General features: G+C 39.4%; 1 protein-coding gene across 1 annotated transcript in view; it reads left to right on the forward strand.

Annotated features, from left to right (window-relative positions):
* LOC138007572 (serine/threonine-protein kinase 31-like) overlaps positions 1-15,328 on the forward strand; it is a 117,425-nt gene that overhangs the window by 40,572 nt on the left and 61,525 nt on the right. The window contains exons 6-7 of the mRNA XM_068854562.1: positions 8,764-8,838; positions 10,009-10,158. Of these exons, the coding sequence (XP_068710663.1) occupies positions 8,764-8,838; positions 10,009-10,158 (225 nt within the window). The remainder of the gene's footprint in view (positions 1-8,763; positions 8,839-10,008; positions 10,159-15,328) is intronic.

Genomic DNA, 15,328 nt, shown 5'->3' on the forward strand with positions numbered 1-15,328 from the left:
ACAAGTATAAACAAAAATTTCAGCGGAGCAGTTGAAAACGTGGCAGCCATGTGTGTTAGCAAGAATAACAAATATCACAAGTACAACAGATTTAAGAAAAAGATGGAACCAAAAGAGGTGTGTAGAAAACGGTATCCAAATTATGGATTGGTCTTCGTTTTTTGCATAGCGGACTGGATGTGTATAATTCACCTGAAACGACTTATCGGCCACAGCAAACAATGGGGATGTTGTGTTTGGCTAGTCTGTCTTCGTCATTGAATTTTTTTTGTGGGGATCTTTGTTTTCCACATAGCAGCCTGGGTTTGTGGAAAACGAAGACCCTACAGTAATTCACAAGAGATGGCTTATTGATCGTTTTAAATAAAATGAATGTAGTTCTTTGTTATTTTTAACTGGGGAATCTTCGTTTTCCAGGTCTTCATTTTCGGCGCACCTGAAACAAAAGGCAAAGGGTCCTTGGCTAGTCACAAATATTGCGAATATCCCAAAAGTCGCAAGGATTACATGTAAATTAGTGTTGTCTGGACATTGAGCCAAGGATAGCATAACTCAAGGAAAACCTGTCTGTCCTTTGTAACATCGGGTCAGAGGTTGCACCAGGCATGTAGTGTGGGGAATAAAGCAGTGTTCTGTACATCCACCATCTTGTGTGTGTTGTTCCTTTCCCATAACACTTCATGGTGTCAGAATCTGGATGGGACACCTGAAACCGCCTGAGCCTTTCGTATTGAGTGGGCCGACTAATAAGGCTGAAGTATGGACGCGCTGGAAAATGTCCTGGGATCTCTACAAACCTGCGAGCAGACTCAACCAAAAGAGGAAAAGATCAAGTTGCCATGCTGCTTCGTATGCTAGGAAAAGAATGTGTTGAGATCTTTTCCAATTTTGTGTGGACTTCCAAGGGAGATCGGGATAAAATTTAGGCAGAAGAAGAGAAATTCTACGCTCATTGTGCTCTGTTGACATCAAGGCACTTAAACCGCTTTCTGTTCATTGAACAAAAAGAACATGAAGTAGAAACAGTCAACAAATTTTGTTGCAACTTGAAAATGCTAGCTAAGAACTGCGACCTTGGTGATAAAGAAGATTCATGGATTGCATCTATGTTCGTGCAGGGCCTCAGAGATCCACATTTAAAGGAAAGGCTGATGGGTAGAGAACAGAGTTCAGAGCTGCTCGTATTGCCGAAACAAGCAAAGAGCACATGAAGAGCTTAAAAGAAGAGAATAGCAGAGTTGAGAAAGTGGATGTAGCGGGCAGAAAAGTCTGAAGACCCAATGGGGAACGCCTTGTGGGAATTGTGGTATTCAGCCTGCACCAACTTCGTGTCCTGCTGCAGGGAGGCACTGTAACAAGTGCAGAAAAATGAACCATTTTTCAAGGATGTGTTGTAGCCCAGAGGGGCAAAAGAAGCAGGTAAATACTCTTGATGATTGTCACTCTGACACTGAGGTTATGTTTATTGGAGCAATTAGTGCAGAAAACAAGGAGTGGGTTGAAATTGTCATAGTTGTTCAAATTAGATACTGCGGCCCAGTGCAGTGTCTTACCTAAAGCTGCTTATGAGAAGATCATGACAAGGCCATGCAATCCTCCTCAGCAAAGTTAGAGAGTTGCACCCAAACATGTATTAAACCTGTTGGAAAGTGTGAGTTTCCTTGTTGGGTGCGTGGGGAAAAGTGTCAAGTTTGTTTTCAAGTTGTTGATGGAAACTATGTGCCCCTCTTGGATAGGGAAACATCTCAGAAGATGAATCTTATCCAGCACATAAATGGTGTTAACGATTAAGCATTCTAGATGAGTTTCTTGAAGTATTCCAAGGACTTGGGTATCACATTAATGTCATCCCCTCGCTTCCTCCTGTAGTGCACCCCCCCCCAGGCGAGTTCCCCACTCTAAGCAAGAGCCATTGAAGAAGGAACTGGACAGAATGGCGGAGGCTGGAATCATAGAGAAAGTACCGTTGAATGAACCAGCTGATTGAGTGAGCAGTCTTGTTTGTGTTGATAAAGCGGATGGGTTTATTCATGTGTGCTTGGATCCGAAAGATCTTAATGTGGCCGTTAAAGGAGAACACTACCGATTACCGTTAGTCAGTGACATTACAGCAAATTGTGCAGGAGCCTCAATGTTTTCAACTTTGGATGCAGAAAAGGCATTCTACCAAATCCAGTTTGGAAGGTATCGATACTTGAGGATGCTAATGGGAATTAAATCTGCACCAGAGGTTTACCAACAGAGAATGGAGAAAGTTTTGCCAAGGGCTACTAGGTGTGAAGGTCATTATGGATGAAATTGTCGTACATGGCTGCAACAAGGCACAACCCTAAACCCTAACAGTAACCTTCGATTGAAGACGTCAAAGTGTCATATCCAGCAGAACAAAGTGAAGTTCCATGGCCATGTGTTCTCCAAGGATGGTTTGAGGACAGACCGGCCAAAAGGTCAGAGCTATAGTCGAGATGCCCAGACCGACAGACAAAGCTGGTGTCTTAAGGCTGTTGGGGATGGTCAACTATGTCAGTAAGTTTAATCCAAACCTGTCAGACCACACCACACTATTGAGACAGTTACTACATCAGAATGTTCTGTGGCACTGGGAAGAGCAGCAGGAAACCAGTTTCAAAGCAATCAAAGAATCGCTTACCCTTGCTCCAGTGTAAGGATATTATGATGCACAGGAAGCGTTGACATTGCAAGTTGATGGTAGTTCAACCGGTCTTGGTGCTGCATTGATTCAGGAAAACCAACCAGTAGCGTATGCCTCAAAGGTGCTCACATCCACGCAGCAAAAGTATGCTCTGATCAAAAAAGAACTTTAGGCTGTGGTATGTGGTGGTGCCAAATTTGCAGATTATGTTGTGAGCCGTGATGTTACAGTTGAATCTGATCGTAAGCCTTTGGGGGCCATTATGAAGAAGTCTCTACACATAGCACCCTAGTACCTGCAATGGATGTTGGTCCAGCTTCAACGCTTTTCCAGGAATCACTGTAGTGTACAAGCGTGGAGAAACCTGCACTTAGGGGATGCTCTAACACGAGCCCATTAAAAAAAGAGTACCTGACAAATGCTGAGGAGTTAACATCAACTTACTAGAGCATGTTATCTCAGACCAACAGTTGGCCAAGTTCATTGAAGCAATTAAGGAAGATGAGATCCTGCTGGAACTTCAACAAGTAATATTGTCTGCTTGGCCAGATTCCAGAGGTCAAGTCCCCCTCAATGCACAGGAATTGTGGAATTGCAGAGATGAATTATCCAGTAGCACATGGGCTTATCGTAAGGAGCAAAAGATCATTGTCCCTAGAAGTTTGAGAGGGACACCTTGGAATCAACAGGACAATAACGAGAGCATGTGAAGTATTATTCTGGCCTGGGATGACAGTGGATCTGACAGAGAAGATTAAGAACTGTTCATTATGTTTAGAAAATAGACGAAGTCAGCAGCTGGAACCACTGAGGTAACACGAGATCCCACCATTGCCCTGGGCTAAAGTTGGGACAGACATCCTACTCAAGAATGGTCGAAACTACCTTGTTAATATTGATTATTGCTCCAAGTGACCAGAACTAACTTTACTTCCTTTCATGACCAGCACTAGGGTAATTACTGCACTCAGGTCTCAGTTCGCAAGGTGTGGTGTGCCCTCAGTGGTAGTGTTGGACAGTGGTCCATGTTACAGTTCTGCAGAGTTTTCAAGAGTTTTCGGAGGCCTTGGGTTTTCATCATGTCACATCAAGTCGAGGGTACCAAACCGTTACGTCAATGCTTGAGAAAGCTGATGACCAATACAAAGCCTCCTTTCATTTTCGGAATACTCCTTTGGAGGAAGTCAACTTGTCACCGTCCCAAATGTTAATGGTAAGGCTTTTGAGAGCCCACATTCCAATGACCAGAGAAATGTTAAAGCCCCAACTGTATGATCCTGAAGAGGTCTTGCCTAAGCTTTAAGAAAGACAAAGAAAGCAGAAGCTGCATCATGACAAAACAGCCAAGGTACTGCCTCCACTGATGAATGGCGAGTTGGTAGGAGTTCAAGAAGGCAACAAGCCTAACCCATAGAGAGCCTGCTAAAGTTACAGAGATTCTTCTGTCACCCAGATCCTACAAGGTTGAAACAGAGTGGGGAGAGTACTGAAGAAATCGTCGTCATTTGCTAAGAACTGAAGAGCTCAAGCCATCAGAGTTTGCATGCACAGCCCCATCTGATGAAGACCTAACAGACACTGAAGACATGCAGAATCCTGGGTCAACACCAGTCAAAATGTCTATGGCTACTACCACACGGTTCAGTAGGACAGTTAGAGAACCTTCAAGGTTCAAAGACTATGTCAAGTTTTAGCCACAGTGGGAACAACATTTCACAAAGTCTTGTGTTCAAATTAAAGACAGAAACACTACTCCAGTGGTCATGTTGTCTGGAGTTTTGCATTGCCACTGAATGTTAATTCGGTAATTTTTTCAGTTGTCTTTCCTTTGTTTGCTTGAGTTTCTTTCCCTTTAAAAAAGGGGGAGCTGTAACATCAGGTCAACGGTTGCACTAGGCTCGTGGTGTGTGTTCGCAAAACTTTCTGTTACTTTGCAATACTTGCCATATTTTGTGGCTTGCCAAGGGCCTGTTTGCTTTTTTCTTTCTTTCTTTTTGTTTAATTTGTTGTTCTTCCTATGCATATTATTCTTGCAAATGCGCATTTGGTCCTTGCAGTCAAAATTCTGCTCAAGAGTTGGAATAATTTGAAAAGGTTGAGACTGTTAACATACACTGTATTTGGAGAAAAGCCTGGGGAATCCTTTAAGTAAAGTGTATTTGTGAAAAAGGAAACACCAGGTGGCCATGTTGTTGTCCGAGTTTTTTCACTTTTTAGTTATTTTAGGTGGTTAATACCCTTTTATGTATTTAATTCTATTTAGTTCAATTCAATTTCAATTTTTATTTTACCACACTACACAGACGTTTACAAAGGACAAAAGAAATAGAAAAAAGAAAATGAGTATCGATAGAAGGAAATCACAGTACAAAAAAAGGCAGGGAAGTCTTGATGGAAACCATGAGGGTTGTACAAAAAGGCTGCCCCGATTACAGTTCAATCATGAAATATTATTAATACTTGCAATGTCATGCGATTATCAAATAATTCCCCCCAAAAGAAAATCAAAAGAGAGCGAACGAAAATTGGATACATGATTGACAAAACCATGTCAATGTATATGCAATGTATATGCAAATATTGTAAACCATTGAATTGTCATTCACCCAACTAATAGTTTTAATTATGTATTTTTCAATTCCAAACAAAACGGAGTAAAATATGATAATGGACAATATATATAAATTCACTCAAGTAATAGTTGCTAATAATGTATTTTTTCAAATTGAATTTAATAGAATAAAGGGAAAGTTAGTTACAAACATCCTTGTCTAAGGAATTAAAAATTAATACATTGGGCCCAATAACTTACGGAGAATTATCTGGTGTTAGTTCTACGTAAGGGCAATCTCAAAGCATCAGCATTTCTTGTATTCTAGTTATGGATCTCGTTATTGAAACAGAAAGTATTTCTAAAACTGTTGGGAAGAAGCGAGTATTTAAAGGAATTAATACATAAATTCAAATAAGCGAATATCATGAAACTATGCTTATTAGCTTTAAAGCATACTGATAAATGTTCAAGCTCAGTGTTTAGGATATTTATGAAAGTATTAGGTTATTTATGAGAAGCAAATAGGTTGATTTCGTCTACAAATAACACCAAATCAAGAGGTTCTGGTACTTTACTTAGGTCGTTAATATAAATTAAGAAACATGAAGGACCAATTAAGAATTGAACCTTGTGGGACCCTGCATAACATGATGAGAAGAAGAGTGACCATTAAATTGGACAAATTGTAACCTGTTGGTGAGACAACTTTTAACCCATTTAACCCATCTTTTTCTAATGATGTAAAGGTAGAATAAAGGCTGTCAGTGTAAAATGCAGACTGCAGACCAGGGGTCAAATGCAGACTGAGGTTATAACGTAACTGTTGAAAAAGCCCAAACCCCCTTAGAAATGCAAAACAATATTTAGGCTTAACTGTTAGCATTTGTAATGGGTTTGGGCTTTGTCAAAAGTTAAATTATAACCTCAGTCTGCAGTCTGCGTTTTACACTGACCGGATTAAAGTTGTTGTTGATGTTGACTTCTTCATCAAATGAAACTTTATCCTCCATCAAACTGTTCTGCAGGTTAAACACTGGAGCATTTGTGTCATGTTATGCATTAATTTCGTTTTATCAAGATGAACTTGTTGTGACAATGGTGCTCAAATGAACAGAACAGTGTTTCAATATCTTCAGCTTTATGGACCCATAGTTCATGTTTGTTGACCAGCAGGTCAACTTGTGTGTCTGCAGCGTAGTAGCATTTGTGCTTCTTGGGCATGCTTGAAGTCAACATCTTCTTTTATCATCAACTGAATGCTACTTGTGAAGGGCTGTCCTTCATGTGGAGATGTATGTTTTTGCAGTGATTAGCTCAAGTTTTGAAGTATTTCAGAGCTCTTCCCCTCTTGATTATCAAATCGTGTGTTTATATTGTCACCCAATTGGATCTGGGGGGGGGGGGGGGGGATATATGACAGCAGGCTCTTGCTTGGCATTTCAGTGAAGTAATTGCATAACTTTGTAAATTTCAGTCTTGTTTCGACTGTGGAGCTTGGGTAGTGCAAGACATTTAAACTCTCAAAGACTAAAAGTTTTTTTTATTCTGTAATTATTTGTTATTTGAGGTTGAAGGTTTTTGTGGTGACATACTATGTCACTGGGTTGTAAGAGTGTAATTACGCGTTGGCAAATAGGCCTACAGTGCGTGCATAAATTACGAAAATAACAAGTCTAGCTCTATTGGAAGCATGCTTGAATTTTCAAAAAATGAGCCCTAAAATTGGCAAGAATTTGATATGTAATAAAGCAGCATTCATTTCCAAAACAATGGAAGTACCTGGTGATAAATTACCTTGTCAAGAAGTGTGAATTTTTGACTTTGCAGAAACAATGGTCAACCTCAAGGGTTGTACGATTGTGATCTTTGTGTTGAATTTGCACAGTAAATTTGCTGTCGAACTTTACAAAACTTGAAAGAAAGAAAAAACTTAGTACCAAAACATAAACCTATTGTCTTGCCTTCCTTTTGTCAGAGTGGTATCCTTTGTTTCCGGAGTTAATTGTTATTAACATGCAAGGTAGGCCGCTCAAATCAATGTCACTTTCGATTTTGCGATTCACTTGAGTAGTACAATAGAAAAATTGGACGTAGCAAAAATCTCCCTAATGTTTTTTTTGTAGCACAAAATGTGTTGCTTTCTTGTCGCAAATTTGGTTGCAGTTGGCATTTTTCAAAATTATCCACACTTGAAATTTATTTTCTCGCTTGGAACCCTAAAGAAAAACAGGCTACAAATACAGTGTCCTAACACTTTCCACTTTCGTGAAGTCCTAACTTTTATGATTGGTTTTTTTCTTTCAAGCACAAGACATTCCACGCTGTCCAGACAAACTGGTCTGATGGATGTCATGTTTTGACAGATAAATCAAATCCCTCTGCTCAATGGGCCATTTCCGAGTTGCTGTTTGTCTCGGTTTCGAAGTGAGTCTTGGTGCTCAACTATTGTAAGGGAAATGAGTTTGATTTGAATAACAATACGCAACTCATTTCCATTTGAATGGTTGTGCACCAGGACTCGCTTTGAAACTGAGGCATGCAGCAACTCGGAAATGGGCTATTCTAAAAACTGTCTATCAGTATTTATTTACTTTTGCATCAATATTAAATTTTGTTTTGCATGAAGCAGGCTTACAAATCTGTACCTTGCTCAGGTCCCATGTTTGTGACACAAGTCGTATATCTTGAGTGGTCTCTCGTCCAGATACCAACCTCACCTGACGGGGCCTGACTGCTATGTCCTTCTGTTGTGAATAGCTGTCTTGGTGATGGTATATTATTCACGTAAAAAGTAACACCACAGCAAATCTTGCATTAACTTGCTGTGAAAAAGATGTTGGAGGGAACTTGGAAGTGATCTACATGTCAACCTTGTTGCCATTTTTGTTAGATTCCCTATTATTGTCTGCAGTCTTTAGAGTTAGGGTTAGAGTTAACCTAACCTCAGTTTAATATTCTACCAGAAACCACATATATTTTCAGGAGGCTATTTACGTAGGACATCTGTGGTGGTACTTTTATGATTTACAATACCAAAAACAATATTGTGTACTATTGGAGTGAACAACTTGAACCTCCTGAAAAACAAAACACAGCTCAGTTGACTGTTATGGAATAAAGCACTGTGTCACCTTACTGGTTTTAGGGTTAGGGTATGCTGTGAGTGCCTTTTTTTCTCTTTTTATGAGGCATTGACAAGTGTTTATTTTGTGGTTACAACAGTCATTATTGATAGCAAAGGTTAGGGTGATCTTAGAACACCTGGCCACTTCTGACATGCATTGTCTTGATATGGCATCCTTTTGTGAGCGAACTGTATAAGGCATGCTTTGGCGAGTGCCTTAACCACCTATAATGCATTTTTTTCCGCAACATCTTGCAAAGTGATATCCCTGTAGTACATTATGATTTGTGTCTTATGTGACACTGATAACTTGCATGTACTTTTGAATGGTGGAGTAGCAAGGCACATTGAACCCTCAGAAAAATGGGAAATGTCCTACACTGTGTAATAGTGCATCATTAAAATTAATTGTGAGCCTGTAACCTGTTGCAGGTGTATGGTGGGGTTTATCCTGAAGATAAGAAGTGGTATCGCTGCCGTGTTAAAAAACTGATTGAGGATGATAAGGTAATTCATACTTGCATTGCTTTTCACAAAAATAATTTTATTTGATGGTGAGTGTTGAAACTCAGTGGAGAGAATGTTGTGACAGATATCTTATGACAAATACAGTACAGTGTAGTAGGGAAAAACCCCTGAACCATTCCACTTGGACAAGTGAAATTGTCTGGCGATAGAAAGAGTAAAATACATCAAGTCTCACTCCGAGGAGTCGATGAGTTGAGGTATTTTAAAGGAAAATTAAGTACAGAGTGCAGTACTACTTCAAAGTATTCATGCAATTTGGGGGCTGGTGTGCAATCTTGCTTGCAATTTAAAACGGATTTTTTTTTCTTTTTTAGCTATTTCTCTTTAGCTGTTGCTGTAGTTTTTGATTAACACAACACATTTAGCCCACATTTCCTTTTTTTTTTTTTCATGCCTTACCTATGTTTTTTACAGGCTATTGTTCTTCCTTTATTTTTCGTTTGTGTGATCTCATCAAACACTAGTTGTTTATGAATGCCCCGTCGCAGAATAGAGGAGCTATGCTGGTATATCTTGGGTTAATTAAATAAATGACAGAATACAAGAGCAGAGGGATTTCCTACGAACATAAGCATTTCCACATTGTTAAAACCCAGTAACCCATACAGTACCTGGTCATAGCCTGTGTATTTTTTTTGTTTGTTCAAAGCTACAATCATGGGCAAAATTCTTGGGACAATAGCGCATGTGTAGCTCTTTAAACACGCACAAGACAAAGATTCGCATGAGATACACGAGGCCTGCCCCTCCCCCCATCCCACATACAATATTGACAACACATCCCCGCAGTTTTTACTGACCTTCAACATTTTATTGGGTCTGGGAGGGGGCACATGTAACAGACTTTTAAAATATAGCACTGCTTTTTGGAGTAAGAGTCAAATCGTCTGTCATTACCGGTTTTGCATTACTGTCCCAAGGAAGGAGGAATTATTTAAATCTTTTTCTGGAATTTTGGTCTTAATTATTAACAGACGTTTCGACTGAAACCATCAGTCTTAATCAGTGAAGTTTGTCACGTGATTTAACTAAATTCCTCTCTTGAATTGAATCTGGAGGAATAACAACATTCACTTTCACTGTCCCAAGGAATTTTGTCCATGATTGTAGATTGCAGCTCGGAAGGTATGTTTCTTTTTTTTATTTCAGGCTGAAGTACATTTTGTAGATTTTGGGAACACGGATGTGATAAGTCTGAGGACGATAGTATTTCTTTCTCATGAGATTCTCTCTGTGGTTCCTTTTGCGCAACTGTACTGCCTTGATGGTGTGGCTACCAACAAGGAATTCATTGACAAGGTAAAATTTCTAATGGGAAACGTCTCTTTAAAAGTTGTACACGTGAATGTCCAACTAGCCAATTTACAAGATATTCACAACTGTGCAAAATGTTACTGGCAACAAACTGTAACCAAAGGTAAGATTATTGCAATGTTTCTCATGCAGAATCACCTCTCTAGTGTACTTCATGTTCACAGAGGTGAGTAAATTTATGTGGCAAGGAAGTAATGTGGCGACAAAAATTGCAAGCTGAACTAACAGAATTTTATCGGGAGCAAAAGCAAAACAATGCCAGAAAGCAAGTGAATGCAAGCACGTTGCTGGAAAATACTAGAGAATAACAACAGAGCAATATTGTGGGAAATAAAACAACAACAAAACACCCTGTGAAACCTTAGGGGAGAGTACTGTAGAATATGATTCCCTAAATTGGCTAGTGACAGTACACTTACTATCTGAGAGATACTTGGAGCTAGAAAATGAAGCAGTCATCTAAGAGAGAACACACTGCAAAGTGGCTAGGGTTAGGGTTAACCCTAACTCTCCAAAACACTCTGGATGCAAGTGTATTTAAAAGAAAAGGTTCTCTTTTCCACTATTGTCGTATTTTCTTTTGTCCATAACAAGATTTTTGAAAGTTCCATAACTAAATATAATAAGAGGGTCTAAAATAATCTTTTTTATGGCTTAGCCGACATGTCCAGAAATGTACGAAACTAGATGCACAATGATTTTGACAAGCACCACAAAGCTTCCCTTGCTCTCCTCCTCATCTTCATCACTTGCGTCTGGGAATACAGACAATCAACGTCACAAAGTGTCCTCCAAACTCCAGTCCTCAAATTTACTCTCACTAAAAAATAATGTTAACCCCTACACTTACCTTATCACCAGAAAATATGTAACGAATGGTTAGACAGGGACGCTTGTTGGATCTCAAAATTGGGCATGCATCTAATTATTTGCATTTATGGATGTAAGTTGCATGGATGGATGGATGGTTGGAAAACTGTATTTATCCACGGTGGTTCTATCAAAAATACTTTACAAAAGTACCCTGTTCTACTTAAAAGCCGTGCATTACAATACAGATTAGAGTAATAATATAAAAATTAAGAACAAGGCTATAAACAGATAGTAAACGGCTTAACTTGGCCTTAAAACGTTCTAAGGAAGTCTCCTGCTTTAAAGTGCACCTAAACCCAAATATTTTTTGTTCCTAATATGTTCCCATCCAAAGCAAGCATATGTCAGCAGTGTTACCCAGAATTTCGCTTTTTGTCTGCCGGGCAAGAAGTGCAAAGTTGTCAAAACTAGCAGTAATTTGGACCCACGACCGTGATGTGAGAGGTATGGGTGTAGTCTCGATTTTACCTCACAAACTGCTTTGCATTCGTGTTTTAAATAAATTTTGCATTGCAAAGCAGTTTGTGACGTAAAATCAAGAATAGTCCCATGCCTCTCACATCACGGCTGTGGGTCTAAATTACTGCTAGTTTTAATAACTCTGCTCTTCTTACCCAGCAGATAAAAAGCGTAATTTTGAGGTAAGAATCGTCAAACATGTTTGCTTTCCGTAGAGAGATCAATATTGTAGGCTAAAAATAGTGGGTTTAGGTGCACTTTAAACTACATGGAAGAGAATTCTGCAATTTGACTCCCAAAATTGCAAAACTGTTTTATAATAATTTGTTCTCGTTTTGGGTAGTACGAGATCAGTGTTAGAAGATCAAAGGCTATAATCATTTAGAGTCTTATGAAAGGTAAACATATCCGAGAGATAACAAGGGTACAATCCATTAAACACTTTAAACATCATCATGGCCTTGCGTTGGTGTCTTATCTCAGCGAGCGGTATCCAACCAAGCTCACTACGCATTTCATCAGAGGGTTTTGAGTAGAAAGCACTAGTGAGAATTCGTGCTGCCCAATTTTATAGTTTTTGAAGGGTCGCAGATAAAGTATCGCCTATCCCATCCCAGACTACAGACTACACAGCAATAGCTGAAATAAGGTTGACCTATATAATGTTACAAGATTTCCTAAAGAAAGAAATGGCTTCACCCTTTTAATAACTTGTTGTAAAGGCTCACCTGTAATTGCAATTGAAATTCTCTGCCATGAACCAATCACCATAATATTTTACCGAGTTAATTGTTAATTTTACCATTTTACCGAGATCATTGTTTGCTTAGCATCAAATAGACCTAATTGGCTAACTCAAAGTTGTACCCAATTCAAATTTCCCGGTATTAATATTCTTTGTGTGTTGTATTTGCATCATAATGTAGTATTCATATTTATCTATTGTTTGTGGCAAAACCCACAGCATACATTCTAGTCTCATCTGCAACTTTTCTGGACCAAAAGCATGTGAAATTCTTCCCCAACTCATTGACTAAGTTGGCTTGCTGTGCGTGGTAAATAAGGATGACTTGGATAAGTTTCGTGGTATAGTAGTGGTTTTCAAGTGTTAAAAAAAACTCCATATATGCAGTAAATGTACTTGAGAACGGACCCTCAAAGTCGATAAGGCAGGTGGTTAAGCAATCCGTGACTTCAGTTGTGGTTTCTTAGTCATTGTCATAGCAGGCCAGCAGAAAATTTTGATGAGCCACGCACTGCGATCCTTCACCAGATTCCAGCTCCACGTGTCGACTGGGCTTAAGGTAGACTACTCAATAGACTGGATCCTCTCAATACAATCGTAACTTGCCAGGACCACCTCTCTCTCATAGATTCCGCACTAATACCATATCACTATGCTGGGGAACTGGACTGTTATCCTTGCAATCATATTTGTTTCTTTTCTACACTGACCTCCTTGCAGCCAACTTTGTATGCTTGCCACTCCTTGACATATTCTTGGTAGCTTAAAGAAGTGATATCATTGATACCAAAGATCAGGTCAATTGGTAGTCTTTATGACTGACTGAACAATAGGAAATAAATAGGGAATCCTGTTGCCTCATTGATTGCAATTGCCTGCATGAATGACTTTATTAAGACAACTGGCCTTCTTATATTCTGGCAAAGTTTTCAACATGGATTGTAGGGTTTGCTTAAGCCATTTAGTTTCCCATTTCGTCGCCACCTCCTTGATGACCAATGATACCTTTGTTGTTTACTTGTTGTAATTTTTCTTGTTTTTATTGCTATTGTTATTGTATTATTGTTGTTTATTGTAAGGGCATTGAGATTTTTAAATGCGCACTAAGAACGTTTCTATTATGATTATGATGATGATGATGATGATTATTATTAATGGGTAGACCTGTATCAACCTATTCCACACCATTCCTCAAGTTGATGGAAGAGCCCCCTTGATTATGCAAGATTCAGGTTGGGAAACCAAATCACAGTAGGAAATCATTATACAGTTTGTTGGCTGCTGTTCATGCTGACTTATTGGACATGACGTAAGCTTGAGCGAAATGGACCACAATGAACAAAATGTTCTCATATCCACCAGTAGTATTTTCCAAATGGACAAAATGTAGTGATACCAACTCAAATGGCGCAATCAAATGATTATTTTCCATTGGTTCCCTTGGTATGACGTTTGGTCTCCTCTGTTTCAGGCAACCGCTAGCCTGCGAGCAGGCTCTTTCTCTGCACTGGGAGAGAAGGAGAGCCGCCAGGCGTCGCTCTGAATTTTGAATGCTGCCTCCTGATGTCATGCTCAGAGAACTGTCAAAAATTAGCCAATCACCGTGCACCTGAAGTGAACATTGAAAAAGCAGCAAGCCACGCAATGTGATCAGCGATACTGCTTTGTCAAGGACATGAAGTCCTTTCCTTCCAGCAGAGAAACCATTGCATGGTGTTACTCGACCTTTAATTATATAAAGTTATGGTAAAATTGCAACATTTCTCAAACGCATTTCTGTACACCTCATCTCTCGAAGCCAAGTGCCTTTCTTGTTATTGGAGCTTAAATAATAATAATTATTATAATAATTAGCAGCGGTAATCACCCTTACTTGCATTCGAGGACTGAATTGCGAAAGGGCGCAGCTCACGATATCGGACTGAAAGCATACAAAGGTGCCTCTGGCTGCCACTATACAGTCCATGTTTGATGTTGGAGCACACAACAAGTTGCAAAATTGTTGAGACACTTTTATTCAAAAACACCTTTTCTAGCTTCCAATGCCCGCCGTATCTAGAATTTAAACCTTTCCCACTTCCTCTCCCCCCTCCCCCTTTCAATGTTGACTGCTTAAGTTCCCAACATTTTTTTTGTCTTGCTAGCAACACTGATAAGGGGGGAGGGGGGCTGCAGGGTGAGAGATAATAGGGAAATTAATTACGCCCCAAGAAGGTGAAGTGTCTCCACTATTTTTGCAACTTGTTGTCTGATTGATTGCAATAATTTTGCCAGTCCGGATTTGAATCCTATAGGGAAACGTTTCAACGTAGAAAAGCAGGAACTAAAGAAACAATCGTTAAATATCGTATAAGCTCTGAAACATTTCAGAAGTTTGCACGCGAAGTACCAAACACAAAGGATATTAATTATTGACATATGGTAGCATCGATTTGCGAGTGCTTGGACTTATCATCGCTAACAGAAGACTCCGTACCAAATCCTAAAGCGAGCAAAGTATTTTGCACTGCAGATCTGATGCTCGAAAAGTTACACACGGCTCGTATTATGTAACACAATACCATTTATTGTGTTTCTTGGTGACGTCAACGGGGATGGTGGCGTTACAGTTGAAAATCGTATCTTCGAGGAAACAGCACAATTCAACTAGTACTTTCTTTTGTAATCGATCCAATGCATTACCAGGTGATTCGTAATAAAGCTCACACAGTTAGAAATCCTGTACATATCGTCTATTCCATTTACCAACGGTCTACCATCGCAACAGCAAGAAATATGATATCATATTATTTTCATAGTGAAAAGTTGTGGTAGACCGTGTAGACCGTTTCATATAAATGTCATAATGTGTAGCCGGTACAAATTTGTTCACTTTTATATCTCATTGTAAAACAAATCTCGCAAAGGATTTAGCACAATCGGGTGCTTTCTTTTGATCATTGTGCTCAGTCAGTCAGTCAACAAGTTGCAAAATTGTTGAGACACTTTCATTCAAAAACACCTTTTCTAGCTTCCAATGCCCGCTGTATCTAGAATTTAAACCTTTCCCACTTCCTCTTCCCCCTCCCCCTTTCAATG

This window comes from Montipora foliosa, chromosome 1 (assembly GCF_036669935.1).
Source record: "Montipora foliosa isolate CH-2021 chromosome 1, ASM3666993v2, whole genome shotgun sequence".
Classification (NCBI taxonomy): domain Eukaryota; kingdom Metazoa; phylum Cnidaria; class Anthozoa; order Scleractinia; family Acroporidae; genus Montipora; species Montipora foliosa.